Source organism: Melospiza melodia, unplaced genomic scaffold (genome assembly GCF_035770615.1).
Source record: "Melospiza melodia melodia isolate bMelMel2 unplaced genomic scaffold, bMelMel2.pri scaffold_61, whole genome shotgun sequence".
Classification (NCBI taxonomy): Eukaryota; Metazoa; Chordata; class Aves; order Passeriformes; family Passerellidae; genus Melospiza; species Melospiza melodia.
Genome location: NW_026948800.1, coordinates 2772970 through 2789285, shown reverse-complemented (window position 1 = coordinate 2789285; position 16316 = coordinate 2772970). Strand labels below are relative to the sequence as shown.

At 46.3% G+C, this 16316-nt stretch overlaps 1 protein-coding gene across 1 annotated transcript; it reads left to right on the top strand.

The window, feature by feature from the left end:
* The first annotated feature begins 573 nt into the window (after nt 1-573).
* Nucleotides 574-13639, top strand: LOC134413917 (olfactory receptor 14J1-like). The gene is made up of 2 exons (XM_063147938.1): nt 574-1464; nt 13616-13639. The coding sequence occupies exons 1-2, from the start codon at nt 574-576 to the stop codon at nt 13637-13639; spliced, it is 915 nt and encodes a 304-aa protein (XP_063004008.1).
* The last annotated feature ends 2677 nt before the right edge of the window (nt 13640-16316 follow it).

Here is a 16316-nt window from a genome sequence, read left to right as displayed (position 1 = left end):
CTCTGTGCTCGGAGGGGTCTGCAGGGCAGAGCTGAGCCCCCAGGGCTGGGCTGGGCTCTGGCAGCACTGACAGGGACAAGGCTTGGATAGAGAGAAACAGCTCCCAGTAGGCACAACTCGAGGCAGCAGAGAGCCAGACCAACCCTTGGCATCCCTCCCTGTCCAGCTGTGTAGGGAAAGACAGAAGGGCTTAGAGAAATTGACTTTTAAACTGTAGTCTTTAAAAACTCGACTTATTTTTCAAGCTCAGTCTATGTTGGATCACCCTGAACTAGAGGGAGGTGGAATGGGCAAAGTGCACCTCTGTTGGGACCAGCAGGTCTGACTGCAATGGGGCAGAGGGAGCCCTGTGGGCTTCCCCAGGGTTCAGGCTGAGAGCAGTGCTTAAGATGAATCAGTAACTCAGGAGCATAAATTCAAGCTCAAGAATAAACATATTGAGTGAAGTTTCCCCACAGATAGAGAAGTAGTTTTGAGGGAATTCCTAAAATAACCCTATAGGGTTGATTCCAAGAGCTTGCTCTCAGCTTTTCAATGTCTTGTTTCTACAGTCCACAATGCCCAGAGTTAGGAATGTCGAACAGCAGCTCCATCAGGCACTTCCTCCTGCTGGCATTGGCAGACACGCGGCAGCTGCAGCTCCTGCACTTCTGCCTCTTGCTGGGCATCTCCCTGGCTGCCCTCCTGGGCAACAGCCTCATCATCAGCGCCGTAGCCTGCAGCCACCACCTGCACACGCCCATGTTCTTCTTCCTGCTCAACCTGGCCCTCAGTGACCTGGGCATGATCTGCACCACTGTCCCCAAAGCCATGCACAATTCCCTCTGGGACACCAGGAACATCTCCTACACAGGATGTGCTGCACAGCTCTTTTTCTTTATGTTCTTCATTTCAGCAGAGTTTTCCCTTCTGACCGTCATGTGCTACGACCGCTACGTGTCCATCTGCAAACCCCTGCACTACGGGACCCTCCTGGGCAGCAGAGCTTGTGCCCACATGGCAGCAGCTGCCTGGGCCAGTGGCTTTCTCAATGCTCTGCTGTATACAGCCAATACATTTTCCCTGTCCCTGTGCCATGGCAATGCCCTGGGCCAGTTCTTCTGTGATATCCCCCAGATCCTCAAGCTCTCCTGCTCACACTCCACCTTCCGAAATATTCGGATTTCATTGCTTGGTGTCTGTTTAAGTTTTGGTTGTTTTGTGTTCATTGTTTTCTCCTATGTGCAGATCTTCAGGGCTGTGCTGAGGATCCCCTCTGAGCAAGGACGGCACAAAGCCTTTTCCACCTGCCTCCCTCACCTGGTCGTGTTCACCCTGTTCCTCAGCAGTGCCTTTTTTGCCTACCTGAAGCCCCCCTCCATCTCCTCCCCACCCCTAGATCTTGCCCTGTCAGTTCTGTACTCGGTGGTGCCTCCAATACTTAACCCCCTCATCTACAGCCTGAGGAACCAGGAGCTCAAGGCTGCAGTGTGGACACTGATGAGTGGACCATTTAGGAAACATTAAACATATGCCAATTTCTGCATATCTCTAGAAATAAAAGTGATCTTTGATACTACTTGTTTGATTGGTTATGTTTTTTATTCTGTTTTCATTTTTTTAATATTCTCCCTAAACCAAGGCCATTTTTCTGCAATTTCTTATTTTGTTTATATAGTCTTCCCTATGGCCTCATTACTGTGTCAATGAGGAGCTGGTCTCTTGGTGGCTTTAAAGGAGCTAAACGATCTCACAGCAGAGTTTTCACAGGAGATCCCCCTATTGTTGCCTTCTCTGGAGCTGCAGCAGCAATGTCTGTGTGCAGAGCTGGGGCAGATCAGTGCTGGTAAAGCAGCAGTGCCCAGCAGCAGCAGCACTTGGTGTTGCCAGTGCTGCTGCCATGGCCCAGTCCCCCTGCCCTGGTGGCCCTGGTGTTGCTGCAGGGCCTGAGTGCTCTTGGGGCCGGGCACAGCCCTAGGGGTGGCAGTGCCGGGCTGCAGCAGGCACAGGCCATGGGCACTGCTGGGGCAGTGCTGACGCCACAGGCCAGGGCCTGGGGGCTCCAGGCTCCTTGCCCAGGCTCTCTCAAGAACAGAGCCAGGCCAATGCTCAGCACAGAAAACCACCGTGAGTAGCTCCAGGCTGGCCGTGGGCAGGGTGGGGGCAAACAGCATGGCTGGGGCTCTGCAAGGGCCCTGGGGGAGATGGGAAGGAGCTGCAGAGCAGGGGCTGATCAATCCCCAGTGCGCTGCACAGCCCAGGGCAGCGTCCCAGAGCGTCCTCATGCAGCTGCCAACAACATCCCCCCTCTGCAGCCCTGGCCTCTCCCCCAGCTCACCGAGGTGCCCCATCCTTGCAGGCACAGACACAGCAGCACTGGCTCAGCAGCCCCTGTTTGCATTGCACAGAGCAGGGGGATCACCCCCATGCTGTTTGTGTGGGGACATGAACCTGAGGGAGCACAAATGCCATCAGCCCCTGGGGCCAGCAAGGGCTGGGGGACACCAGGGAAACCACTCAGCTTTGTCCTGGCCTCTGCAGTCAGCCAGAAAGTTTTTTCCCATCAGCTGAGAGTTTCCTGTCCCACTGCAGATGCTGTTGCTCAGAGTCAGGGCTGCCTGGCAGCCACCCCTAAACTGCCCTGACCATTTCCCTTGCTTCACCTTTGCTTTCTTTACTCTTTTCTTGTACAAATTTCTTCCTCTTGCCCACCCCTGTTCCCTCCCCTGCAAACAGCCCATCCCTGTTTTCCCTTTCCTCTCTGGCCCCACTCCCCATTGCAGTTCCTGACTTGGCACCATGGGAATGTCCCTTGGGCAGCAGGATCATCCTACAAGTGCTGCAGGAATTGTCTGCAGGCTCCTGCAGTGCCTGGTGCTGCTGCCTTGCCAGCGGCACCACAGGCCAGGGGGGCACATCTGGGCTGCTGTGCCTGGCTCTGGGGCTCCCTTTTCTGGGCAGTGAGGAGGAGCTGCAGAGGCTCTACAGGACTGACAGGATGGGCTTTGGGGCTGGCAGGAGAAGCTGAAGGACCTGGGCTGCTGGAGCTGCTGAAGAGGAGGCCCAGGGCTCCTCCTGCAACTGCTCCAAGGGTGGTTTCAGAGAATCCCAGATTCAGCGATGTGGGAAAAGACCTTGGAGATCATCAAGTCCCACCTGAGACCTGACACCGCCTTGTCGCCCCTGGGCCTCCTCTGCTCAGGAATAAACAACCCCAGCTCCCTCAGCCACTCCCCACAGCACTTCTGCTGCAGGCCCCTCACCAGCCTTGTTGTCCTTCTCTGGTGTCGGTTTCCAATGTTTCTCCCCGGCTGGCTTATGCTGATTTATGCTTGTTGGTTTTCTGTTTCTCCTGCTGGCTGATTTATGACCGGTTTAGTTCAGGGATACCACTTGCTCGGTTTCTCGGCTGTTTCAAAGACCTGGAAAGGCCCAGAGTGGCCTTGGCCAGCCCGGCGCTTCAAAGGACGAGGAGAGAGTTCTGATCTTGCTTCGGTCTCGGTGTTTATTAATTGTTTATCTAAAAGATTTTCTTTCAGCCCGACAGAGGTCTGCACAGCAAGTCAGCCATGGGCACACTCCTCAGCCCCTGGGGCAGTCACTTATCTTTATACCCAAAGTTACGTGTACAATATTTATAATTTTTCCCCAATACCTTCTACTCTTATTAACCGGTGCACTTCCAGTAAAGACCAATCCAAAAGTGCCACCATCACCACAGAAGATGGAGGCCAAGAAGAAGAAGAAGAAGGACAGGACACGCCCCAATTCCTCCATCTTACTTCTCTAGACCCCCCTGTACAGAAATCCTAAACCCTGTGTTTTATACTCTAACTAACTTATCCCTTCACCATTCACCCAGTAAAATCCTCCCAGTCCTCATACAGATGTCATCTCCTGTGTAGGATCAAAGTCCAGCCACCAGACACTTCTGGCAACATTCCAGGACTCCCGAGCCCCCCAAGGGTGGTCTCGGTCACTCTGCACCTTCATCCTGAGGTGCTGAGATCCCACACTCTGGACACGCTCCAGTCTCTCCATGTCCTTCCTAAACTGGGAGGCCACAACTGGACACTGCGCTCAAGGTGCTGCCCAGCCAGTGCCGAGCACAGGGGAGGAATCCCTGCCCTGCTCCTGGTGGCCACACCATTCCTGATCCAGCCAGGAGCCATTGGCCTTCTTGCCCACCTGGGCACACTGCTGGCTCATGCCCCGCCTGCTGTCCATCAGTCCCTGCAGGTCCCTTTCTGCCTGTCTGCTCTCCAGCCACTCTGTCCCCAGCCTGTAGCGCTGAAGGGGTTGTTGCAGGCCAAAGTTCAAGATCCGGCACTTGGACTTGTTAAACGTGGCCTTGTTGGATTTGGGCCCTGGATCCAGCCTGTCCAGGGCCCTCTGCAGAGCCCTCCTGCCTTCCAGCAGATTGACACTCACACCCAGCTCTGTGTCATCTGCGAATGTGCTGATGCTGGACTCAATCCCCTCATGCAGATCATCAATGCAGATATTGAAATCCACACTGGCTGTCTCTGATCCCTCGGCCATCCTGTGGTTGCCCTGGGATGGCACTCAGGGTGATCTGTTCCATAACCTTGCTGGGCACCCAGGTCAGGCTGACAGGCCTGGAGTTCCCCAGCTCCTCCTTCCAGCCCTTCTTGGCAATGGGCTCACATTATCACCTCCAGTGCTCTGGGACCTCCCTGCTGAGCCAGCACTGATGGTAAATGATGGAGAGCAGCTTGGGGAGATCATCCACAGCTCCCTCATCCCACTAGGATGGATCCCATCGGATCCCACACACCTGTGAGCATCTGAGAGGCTCAGCAGGTCAGCAGCTTCTTCCTCCTGGATTACAGGGGGCTGTTCTGCTCCCTGTGCCTATCTACTAGCTCCGGAGAGCACTTGTCCTTAGGTAAACCTGTCCATATATTCAAAATTGAGAGAAACAAGATGTTAAGTAGCTCTGCCTTTTCCTTAACTTTAGTTACTATATTCTCCACTGCATCCAAGAAAGTGTAGAGGTTCTCCTTATCCCTCCATTTTGTTTAAGTTTTTCTATAAAAATATTTTGTATTTATTTACAGAAGCTGCCAGGTTAAGTTCTCATTGAGCTTTCATGTCTCAGCTTTTCTTTCTGCTTAACCTAACGACATCCTTAAACACTTCCTGCAATGCCAGTCCTTTTTTTCCCCTGAGTTCCCACAAAAGCTCCATTGGCAGCCAGGCCAGTAATTTTCCTCATTAGCTCATCTTTTGCCACACTGGGACAGGCTGCTCCTTCCCCCTTAAGATTACTTCCTTGAAATGTGTCCATCCTTCCTGGACCCCTTTGTTTTTAAGGGCTGTTTCTCTTTAAAAAAATCATTACCTGATTCAGTACTCCCCAAATTGGCATCCTAAACAGGCCAAAGTCTGCCCTTCCTAATTCCAGTGTGGAAGTTTTCTTGCTGCCCCTCCTTCTTTCTCAGAACATTGAAAACTTGATTATTTCATGGTCACTGTGCCCCAGGCAGCCTCTGACCCCCACATTTGCCACCAGCCCTTCTCTGTTTGTGAACAGCAGCAGACAGAGCTTTCCTTGGCAGTGGGAGTGTTGCCAAAAATTTGATAAAACAGAAAACTCCTTAACACCAATGTAGCATTAAGAAGTAGTATTCTTTATTCAGCTGGATGCACGGGGGAGAGCTTCTCCCAAAGCCGTGCATGCTGAGAACAGGAAAGTTTCTGTTTATATTCTGTATATTGCACACATATTCATTGATTTTCCCAGACTAAACATAAATATGATAATCATTTCCCCAAAATAATTCACATATTTCCCCTCCCCTTAACCCATGCATTCTTCTGTTCTGGGGGTCTCTCTGGTGGTCCCTGGTGGTCGTGGACCCCAATGTTCCAGTGGCACTGGCTGTGACATTGGTCACAAGGGTTGCAGGCGAAGAGAGAGGCGAGAACGTTGATCCATGATCAGAAGGCTTGATTTATTATTTTATGATATATATACTACATTATAACTATACTAAAAGAAATAGAAGAGAAAGGTTCTCAGAAGGCTAGCTAAGCTAAGAACAGAAAAAAAAAAGAATGAATAACAAAGATCTGTGTCTCAGAGAGTGAGAGGGAGCTAGCTCTGCCGTGACTGGTCAGTAAATCCAAATATCCACAGGAGACCAATCAGGGATCCACCTGTTGCACTGCACAGCAGCAGATAATGATTGTTTACATTTGTTGCTGAAACTTCTCAGCTTCAGCAGGAAAAATCTTAATGAAAGGATTTTAATGAAAAGATGTCTGTGACACCTGGCTGAGCTGGCAGGACACTGAGGCTGCTGAACTTCCAGTTCCCCTTCTCACACAATGGGATTGTGTGGTTTCCATAGGCCTGGGGTTTTGGAGAACAAGCTCCAGGTGTCAGCTCACTTGGTGTAGACAATTTATCATCTGGTAACATGAGGTGACAGAGTGGGCTTTGACATCACAGAGTGGGTTATGTGAGGTGTTTGGGCAATATGACATCATATACTACCTATGTGACATCACAGAGCCGGCTGTGACATCAGAGGGCAGATGTCTGACATCACAGAGCAGACTGTGACATCACAGAGTTGGCTGTGACCAGCTGTGACCAACCATCAGAGACCAGCTGTGCGGCATTGGAGAATGGGCTGTGAAATCACAGAGTTGGCTGTGACATCCCAGAGGGGCTGTGTGACATCCAAGCAGGGCTGTGTCAGGTCACTGGGTTGGTCATTCTGCCCCAGCTCCCCCTCACAGTTTCTCCCAGGAACTCCAATGCTGTTCGTGCACAGCAGGGTCCCTGTCCCACGGGATCCCCCCGGCCCACCTGGAGCCACAGCCTCCACCAAAGGATGTTCCACAGGATCCACCCCAGAGCCTGACATGGGGACAAGGGGCCAGGGCTGTGTGACCAGGACATAAAGGACGGGGATTATCCAGGTCACTGTGGCCTGGGTTGGGTTCCCCAGGGCAGGAAAGATGTCTGGAAGCTGGAGCAGGGTCTGGGAAAGGACTCCAAGGTGGGGCTGGAGCCCTTGGGCTGTGAGCAGAGGCTGAGGGAGCTGGGCTTGTCCAGCCTGGAGCAGGGAAGGCTGAAGGGCCCCTCATGCCAGCCTGGCAGTGCCAGTGAGGAAGGGATGGAGAACACAGAGCCAGGCTCTTGACCGGGGAGCCTGGTGGGAGACAAAAGCCAATGGGTGGAAGGGGAAACAGGGGAGATCAGCCAGGACAGGAGGAGTTGAAATGAGTCAGGCTGGTTTCAGCATTTCCTCACCACCAAAAGCAGCCTGACTTCCCTTCTCCATTCACCACTGAAAGCTTGGCAAATCAGGAATTGTTTGAGATATTTTGTCCCCACTACAGAACAAGCATCCTGATACAAGAACTTAATTGTGCTTATATCTATCACAGAACCATGTTTCTATAAAATTATTTTCGTATGGAAATCACTTGTGGATGGTGGACTCATCAGACGCTGCTGAGATATTGCACATAGCTCAGGGAAGAGCGTGATTGTTATTAAATTGGGTCCTGTTCCACTGTGGTCCGTTGGCCATGAAGAGAATCTTTCCGTGCCTCTGAGTCTTATCAGTTCCTGACCCCCAAAGGACAGAAACCCTGATGAGCTGTGCTTCCCACTCCAGTGGTGGTACTTCCACCTTCCTCCATAGCCAGAGCAGAGCTCCCTTGTACCGGAAAGTCCCTGGCAAAGGAGGAATGAAGGAAACAGGAGAGGCTGTGGGGATCAGGTGTGGGGTAGATCCAGGGACAAGACTGACTTTTGCATTTGAGGGAGCTGTGCCTTCCCCTGACTTTGTTGGCTGACAAGAAATGAACATCCCTCTGTGTCTCGGGCAGCTCCTTCTCCAAGGAAAGCAGGTGGGAGTTGGAGCCAAGGCGCTGAAAGCTGCAGGTGCAGCCTGGGGTGGAGGGAGCTCAGATTTGCACAAGGCTGCTCTGAGTGCCAGGGCTTGGATGGGGGAAATGGTGGGGTGGGGGTAGGGACAGAGTCTGATTGATTGTCAGCCGTGAAGGGTCTTGACTTTCATGTCTATTCAAACTACAAGAGGAGGTACTTGGATTCAGTGTCAGCTGGAGATTGCACATATCAATAAATTAACAGGGAGAAGAAACCTAATTTGGACCTAGGAAATCTTTTCTCACTGTCTCTTTAAATAGAATCTATTCAACTTGAATACACTACTGGAATTCGTCTAATTAACCACAAAAGATTTGAAAATTAAATCAAATTACCCCCAGAAGCTTGGCTTGTTAAGGTGTTCTGAATGTTAATGAGCCCTGGGACACTGAATTCCTGCACTCAGGAGCTGAAGGCTGAACAAGCCTCTGGAGCAGGAAAATTCAGCAGCAGCCTCCTAGTTGATGAGGATGTCAGCAGCCCCCACTGAGGCCATCCCTGCCCAGAGACCGTGGGGGAATGGGCAGACAAGGAGAGCGTCTCTGGGGCTGGGGCAGCACAACTCAGAGGCAGAAGCGGCTCCAGCTGGGAAATGGAATGTGGAATGTGGCTGGGAAAGCCCTGCCTGGGCTGGGCCAAGCAGGACCCACAAGCTCTGACTCCCCCCGAAAAGCTCACTCAAAGAGACATTTTAGAGGAAACACAATTGCTTGTCTCCTCTGAGTTAAACTCACTGGAGAAATACCAGCAAGAGATTCTCAGGGGCTCAAAACAAAAAACAGCCTTTTCTGAGAATTTTAGACAATGAGAGAAAATTTGGCAAATGGTTTATTATGACATTGTAGTGGTTTTGGTTTGGTTAATTTAACATTTTTCTAATCTTGAGATTTCTTAATTAATGTATTGATGAGTGTGGTGGGTTTTAGTGTCAGTTTGTTATTTATGTATTTATTTTGTTGTGAGATAGGATTAGGAGAAAGGTAAAGTAGCCCTAACATTTTAAAAGGCTATCAAGAAATTTTTATTAAAAGTAAATTCAAAAAGAAAAAAGTAGTAAAAATTAAAATAAATTCTTTAGAACACTGTTTTTTCTTTTTAAAGTTTTCTTTTTACTGCCAATGTAAAGTAAACTTAAAATTTCTAGGTATTTACTATTTCTAGAATAGTCTTCTTTAAATTTACTTTGGGAGAGAAGTTTTTCTTGGAAATGTTATGGAGATTTTTTTACAAGAAGAAAAATTTTTTTTTTTTGATTCTTAATTCTGACATGGATAACATTTGTCTGAGGAACTCTTTTATTGTGAAGTTTTTCTTGCTACAAGCCTTTTTACAGCTTATAGATGGGCCATGTTGACTTATGGGGTATTTTTTTAAAGATGAGTTCTTTAAGTGTAAAAGTTTTTATTTTTTACTTTTTAAATTATTTTTATCTCTGCAAATAGAGATCTTCTCTTGGGGATACTGGACTACTTTTATTTTTTTTTTTTCCCCTGTTTAAATGTACTATGGAAATACTGCTATTTTAACATTTGTTTAATTTTAGCATGCAGGTTTCTGTTTGATATTAATTTTTTAATGGTTTTTTGTACTATAAAAAAAAGTTGTTTTTCTTTATATTTATAAAAGGATTTTAGTTTTATGACTAAGGTATTTTTCCTTTTTTATTTGGGATTTAATTTCTTCATTACTGACTTGGATGGTTTTTTATTGTTTTTTTAATATGCATGTATTTTGTTGGTGTTTTTTTTCTTTTACTTGAAAGAGGATTGAAGCATTGAAAGGACTAACACCTGACCTGCCGGTAACTTGTGGTGGAAGTTGTGGTTGGGTTGTGTTAGGATTGGTTTTATGGTTGGGTTTTGGCTTTTTTTATGTTTAAGTTTTTAGTTGTAAGGTTATTTTGTATGGGTTGTAGGTTCTAGGGGTTTTTTGTTTTAGTTGTGTTGGGGGGAGGGGACTTGGTAAGATTTAAATAGCTGTGTCTTGCTTTGTTCTGGTTGGGGTTTTGTAGCCTCTTGTTTTCCTGTTTGGTAGTTGTTGGGGTTTGGTTTGGTTAGAATGGGGACAATGTGGAGAGGGGCAGCCTGGGGAGGGGAGCAGGAGCTCAGCCCACGGCAGGGCTGCTTGGTTTGGTTGGGTTGGTGTCGGGAGTTTAGTTCAAGCATGGCTTAAAGAAAAAGGCCATGAAGGAATACAATTGAGAGAAAAGTAAAAGGTAGTTGCAAAGCAGTTCCAAAGCAGTTCCCAGCCTGACTTCTATAAACAATTAAAACAATTAGACTCTTTCAGGCATCATTGTATAAACAATAAAGTTCTCAGGCAGTCTTCTCATAACAAGTGTAACACTCTCTCTGGGAAAAGATGGCACCCTGAGAACAGATGTGGAAGTTTTGGGAACCGTTCATATCACAGTGAGAACACTGGTTTTGTTTTGTGTAAACAATCAACGGTGTAGTAAAACAAAAGGTGTGGTTAGAGTTTTCTCTGTTAGCCTATCATAAACCTGTATTTCGGAATATGCATGAAGTTCGTTAACACTATTATTTAAGCTGACTGATCGATCAATAAATCGAGTTCGATGCATCACAGGATGGTCGTTCTCCCCTCACTTCAACAAATGGTGACCACCCGGACGTGATAGCGGACACCACGACGATCGCAACCACCACAGGGATTGCGAACACCATGAGAAGTGAGGACTGGTTCAGGCTCCGAAGCAGCGGGAGCGGCAAATAAGCGCGAAACCAAAGCGGAGGAAAAAAAAAAGCCACCGATACGCGCCGTACCCTGGCGACCATATAGATGAGTCCAGCTGATACGTGTGGCCGATGCCTGGAAATCGCTGCTAGGTAAAAGTGCGCACTTAAAAGAGGTATGGAAAGGCAAGCCACATATGAACCTTTTATTATGTTTTTGCAAAAAAGGCAAATTAAGGGAATAGACTTACGGAAGGAATTGCAAGGTCTTTTGGCTTATGGTCTGGAGTGGGGAGTCTTCGTGAATCCCCACACAGTTTACGAGTTAACGGAATTGCGTGAATTCAGTGATTTATTGTCAGAGGCTGCTTTAGAGAGTGGTAAAACTGCCAAGAAGCTAGGCAAGCCATGGCGAGTGATATATGGTGCACTGTTTTACTATCTCTCTGAGTGCAAGACAGCGGCCGCAGCCCGTGGAGCTTGCGAGTCTGTGCTACTCCGAACTCGGCACGGGTGCTCCGCCATGGCGAGCAGCCGTGGCGAGCGACGCGGGAGCGGAGGCAGCGGCAGGGAGAGCGGAGCCGCCGCCGCGGGAGCCGAGCCGCGCCGCCCCGGGAGAGAGCGAAGCCGCCGCGGGGGGAGCCACGGGTGCAGCGGTGGCTGCAGCGGAGTCAGCCTGCCGGTGAGTAAACAAAGAGCCCAGCGCAGGGGGGGTTTCGCCCGCTCCAACACACGCGCCGCGGGACTGGAGCGCTTTTTGCAGCAGGAGCGTTTCTCCCTCCCCCCACAGCCGGCAAAAGCTTCAGTTTAAGACCTAACAGCCTAATGGATGTAACTTTTGTCAGCAAAAGGAAAAGATCCCTGTTGAAATTAAGAAACAAGTGATGGTAAACAAGGAAAGTTAAAGGCACTTTTGTTCTTCCTGGCAGAGACTATGAGACAGGAATCAGCGTACTGTATGCATGGGTCAAATTTCGGCCGATTTGGCTCGGCATTGGTTATGCTGTCTTGAAATCACCTACATTAACATAGTCTTTAACATCAGAAGCCCGGATGGTTCAGTCAGTGGAACATCAGCCTCTAAAATTATATTTTGAAAAGTTTAAAAATGTTAAGATGTGTTGGATTGATTGTATGAGTGAGATTGTATGAATGTGCTTTTTTGTATAAATGCTGCAGCAGAAACGTGAGAAAGGTTGTTTTGATTTAGAGTTTTTGGAGTCAGGCCTGTGGGTGAGTGATAGTGAATGCTATATTTTATGTTTATAGTAAGTTATCTGTTATTAAGTAGTTTAAGTTAAATTATTTATTAAGTGCCGTTCTATTAAGGTTAAGTTTGTTAAGTTTATTTTCTGTTAAGTTCGAGGTCTGTTAAGTTTAAATTGTATATTAGGTTTAAGTTAAGTTAGATTCTGTTAAGTTTGATCTTACATTATTTACAAACAAGTCTGTTATTTAAAGTCAGTTAAGTTTTCTTATAGTAAAGTTTTATTAGAATTAAGAGATTTTACATGTAAGTTCTGTTGATTTAAAAATCTATTAAGTTTAAGTAAAGATAAGTTTAAGTAATGTTAAGATCTATTAAGTTTAAATATTTTAAGTTTAAGTATTTTAAGTATAGGTGCTATTAAGTTTAAGTGATGTTAGATAGATTTATACTTTTACGATAGGCGTTTGTTTTATGGCTTGTGTGCAAAGTGTTGTTGTGAACTTCAGAGAAACCTTGCTAGCTGAAAATACTATTTAATTATTAGAATTGCCTATTCTTATGTTGCAAAGAGTGTAACACAGCTAGCCCATAGAATTTTGAAGCCAGTTAAGTTCTGTTAATTTACAAATAAGTCTGCTAAGTTAAATATTTTAAGTGCTTTAAGTGTATACTATTTTCTCACCACTCCAAATCAACAAAGGACTGAGAATCGCCCAGCTGATGCCATTTCAGCCAAATGACTAAAGGATTACAGACTGTAAAACTGATTTTGAACTTTTCTGAGAAACCCAAGGAAAAGGTGGATGTGAAAATCTCAAGGACAAAAAGGATTGTTTTCAGACTTGCCGTTCACCTCCTCTCCAGGTTCACATGAATGAAAACAGCTAACAGCTGTCTTTTCTTAGTCCAATTACCATCTACCTTGCAATGCCTGATAAGGCCGGACATTGTGGCTCAGCTGGGGGTGCGTTTAACCCTTTGGGATAACACGCCGTTGCCGGACGACCAGGGAACTGATTGACATTATTGAATCATTATCATCTTTCCATATAAAAGGACCGGCAAGAGAGAATTGTCTTGAATGTCACAGCCCAAATTGTGCCGCTTGGGTTGCACTGTGTTGTGGGGGTTGTGACAGGACCTTTTGGGTGGATCAGTTGTCACATTTTCGTTTATGGTGTAATACCTGTAATTATAGACATAACTGGGAACATAATTGGGAGTGGGCACTACGGAATGAAACAGGACTAAACACTGCCTCAGCTTTAGGTCTTTATGAGTCACATGAGCAGAAAATCTTAGCTTATTATCGGTGGGAGGTACAGTGTATTTTGAAAAGGATTAAAGCTCAAAGTGCATCATATATAACCTCTGTAAGGTGTAAAAAACTGGTGCCTTTAACACAACATTCCGTTGTAGGGCCTATAAAAGGAGATCCCAATCAGGCATTAGATAACTGCATTAGAAGGTTACAAAGGTGTGGTCTTCAGGTCTCAGGAACAGTAAGGTTAAAAACAGTTATAAGAAAAAGAAGGTCAAAGTAAAAACCAGAAAAATGAGGTTTCCTTTTATTATATTACTTGGTGTAGTGGTAGCTGAAGAATTAAAGGTAACACATTTTAGTCAATCTAGAGATAATGTATGATTAACACTTGCTAGGCAGATTAATCAGACATCGCTTTGTCTCAGCATTGGAGGAGTTACTAACCCCTTTTGAACATGTTTGGTAGGACTTCCAGTGTGGTCTCCTCAAGAATTCTGCAGTTTTATTAATAACCGTGCCTTATGTGTGCGCAGTATGGTGAATATCAAATTGCCTAAAGGGTATACTGCCAGTCAGAGTGACGGCTACCACCAATGCCTGTTAATTCAATCACTTAATACTCCTTTGCATTCTCCACCTGAGGAGTTGGAGCTTTTCAGAAGTGCAAATGCTAGCATGACCAGCACTTCCAATAGTGAGTAGTTCAGCTTTGATTATTCTAATCCTCAAAAGATGAATCAACATACACAAACGTGGGCTACCCTGGATTCAGCTCTAAAGCCAAATATAGTGTCTAAACAACTCTACAACCAGTGTAAAGGCTCTAGCATCATGACACCTAAGAAATTACCTACAGGAATATTTTTAATTTGCAGAGATAGAGCCTAGAATAGTATACCTGCCCAACCTCAGAGTAGACCTTGTTATTTAGGCAAGTTATCACTATTCCACCCTAATATATCTGTGCTAATGCAATTAAGCCATAAGATAAGCAGGCAAAAGCGTAGCTTACATAATTTAGACTGTAGTCAAATAGGAGATCCATGGTTCTGGAGTAAATTTAAACAAGTGATGGTTTCAGCTCTCCTACCATGAGGTGCTGCAAGCAAAGCATTGACTCTAACAAAACAAATAGGGTGTTGGGCTAAAGGTGAACTGAATAAAACTTCACAGATATTACATATGTTAACTTCAGATGTACAAAGTGTTAATCACGCTGTTCTAAAAAATAGAGCTGCTATAGATTTCTTATTATTAGCACAAGGCCATGGGTGTGAAGAGGTTGAAGTGATGTGTTGCATGAACTTATCTGATCATTCTGTATCTATTCATGCTAAGTTAAAAGAGCTACGACTAAGATTTAACAAACTTAAAGAAGAAGGAAGATTAAGTATTGATGAGTAGCTGAAAAGTTTCAGATTGGGACCCTGGCTAAGAAACCTTATAACATATGCTATAGGGATATTAGGAGTACTCTTATTGCTTTTACTTATATTACCTTGTTTCTGTAGCTGTATTCAAAAGATGGTTAATAGGATGATAGAGAAAACCTGGCAAACTAAACTCCTTTCTCTCAAAGAAAAAAGCGGGGGAAATGTCGGGAGTTTAGTTCAAGCATGGCTTAAAGAAAAAGGCCATGAAGGAATACAATTGAGAGAAAAGTAAAAGGTAGTTGCAAAGCAGTTCCAAAGCAGTTCCCAGCCTGACTTCTATAAACAATTAAAACAATTAGACTCTTTCAGGCATCATTGTATAAACAATAAAGTTCTCAGGCAGTCTTCTCATAACAAGTGTAACACTCTCTCTGGGAAAAGATGGCACCCTGAGAACAGATGTGGAAGTTTTGGGAACCGTTCGTATCACAGTGAGAACACTGGTTTTGTTTTGTGTAAACAATCAACGGTGTAGTAAAACAAAAGGTGTGGTTAGAGTTTTCTCTGTTAGCCTATCATAAACCTGTATTTCGGAATATGCATGAAGTTCGTTAACACTATTATTTAAGCTGACTGATCGATCAATAAATCGAGTTCGATGCATCACAGGATGGTCGTTCTCCCCTCACTTCAACAGGTTGGGTTGGGTTTAGTTTGGTTTGGTTTGGTTTGGTTTGGTTTGGTTGAGATGGGGGCCAGGGCCAGGGCCCACTGCTTCTTTGTTGACTGGAAAAGAAAGAGGAGGTTCCTGGACTTTTTCATCTTTAACATTTGTGTTTCACACAGACGTGTTCAGTATCTTAGTGGTTTAACAGATTGTCACTTACACGAAAAAGTTTTACTTTTTAAAATTCTTCTCATCTCAAATCACAACAGACATTAAGTCAACATAAAACACTTCTCAAAGCATTGACTTGAGCCATTCAACTTCACAAATTCTAAGCCTGTTCCATTTCATATTAATCAAAATTTGCAGTAGCACAGAAACAGAAGAAGACACAGAAAGAGAGCAAGGCAAAAAGATGCAGAGAAGCACACACACAGTTACCAACTCCTGGATTCAAGCACTGTTCAGGTGGAAATTCCAAGAAGAGGTAGGGTCAAGATGTGTGCTTGCCTTGTGGTCAGCCTTCAATACCCCTTGGTCTTCCTGGGCCCTTCCCCCAGGTGGGCCCTGGGCTCACTTGGTCCCTCAGGAGCTGGGCTGGGGCTGCAGAGGTGGCTGTGGAGCATTGCCTGTGCTGTGCCAGGGACTGGCAGCCACTGCTGGGCTGGGATAGAGGCTCTGGGGGGATTGGGGTTCCAGGGCAGGTCAAGGCTGGACCTGCCCCTTTCTCCCTCACACATGAAATGTTTTGAGCCAAAAATCTCCAGTCTGACACAACAGGCAATGTTGGAGGTGGAACCCCAGTTCTGGCCATGGGCGCCTGAAAGAGAACAGCAGTTCTTTTCCATAGGAAGGAAAGCACAGAGCCCCAGTGTTTGGAAGGCTGGTGAGAGCCTCACAAGGCCAAGGCCAGGCAGACTTGTCAGGAATGGTAGATTTTGTCTGGGAGCAGTCTTTGGATTTAGGGAATTTTGGAGGTGAAAACACAATCTCGGCCATGGACACCTGGAGAAGCGGGACAGTCCTTTCCCATAGGAAGGAAAGCGCAGAGATTTCCCCAATGTTTTGGGGACAGATGGGAAGTGACCCTTGTGAAACCACTGCAGCCAGATTTGTACTGGCAATATTCCTATGGGAACAATCCCTGCATATAAGGAAATTTGGAGATGAAATCCCAAATCATACAATGGGTTC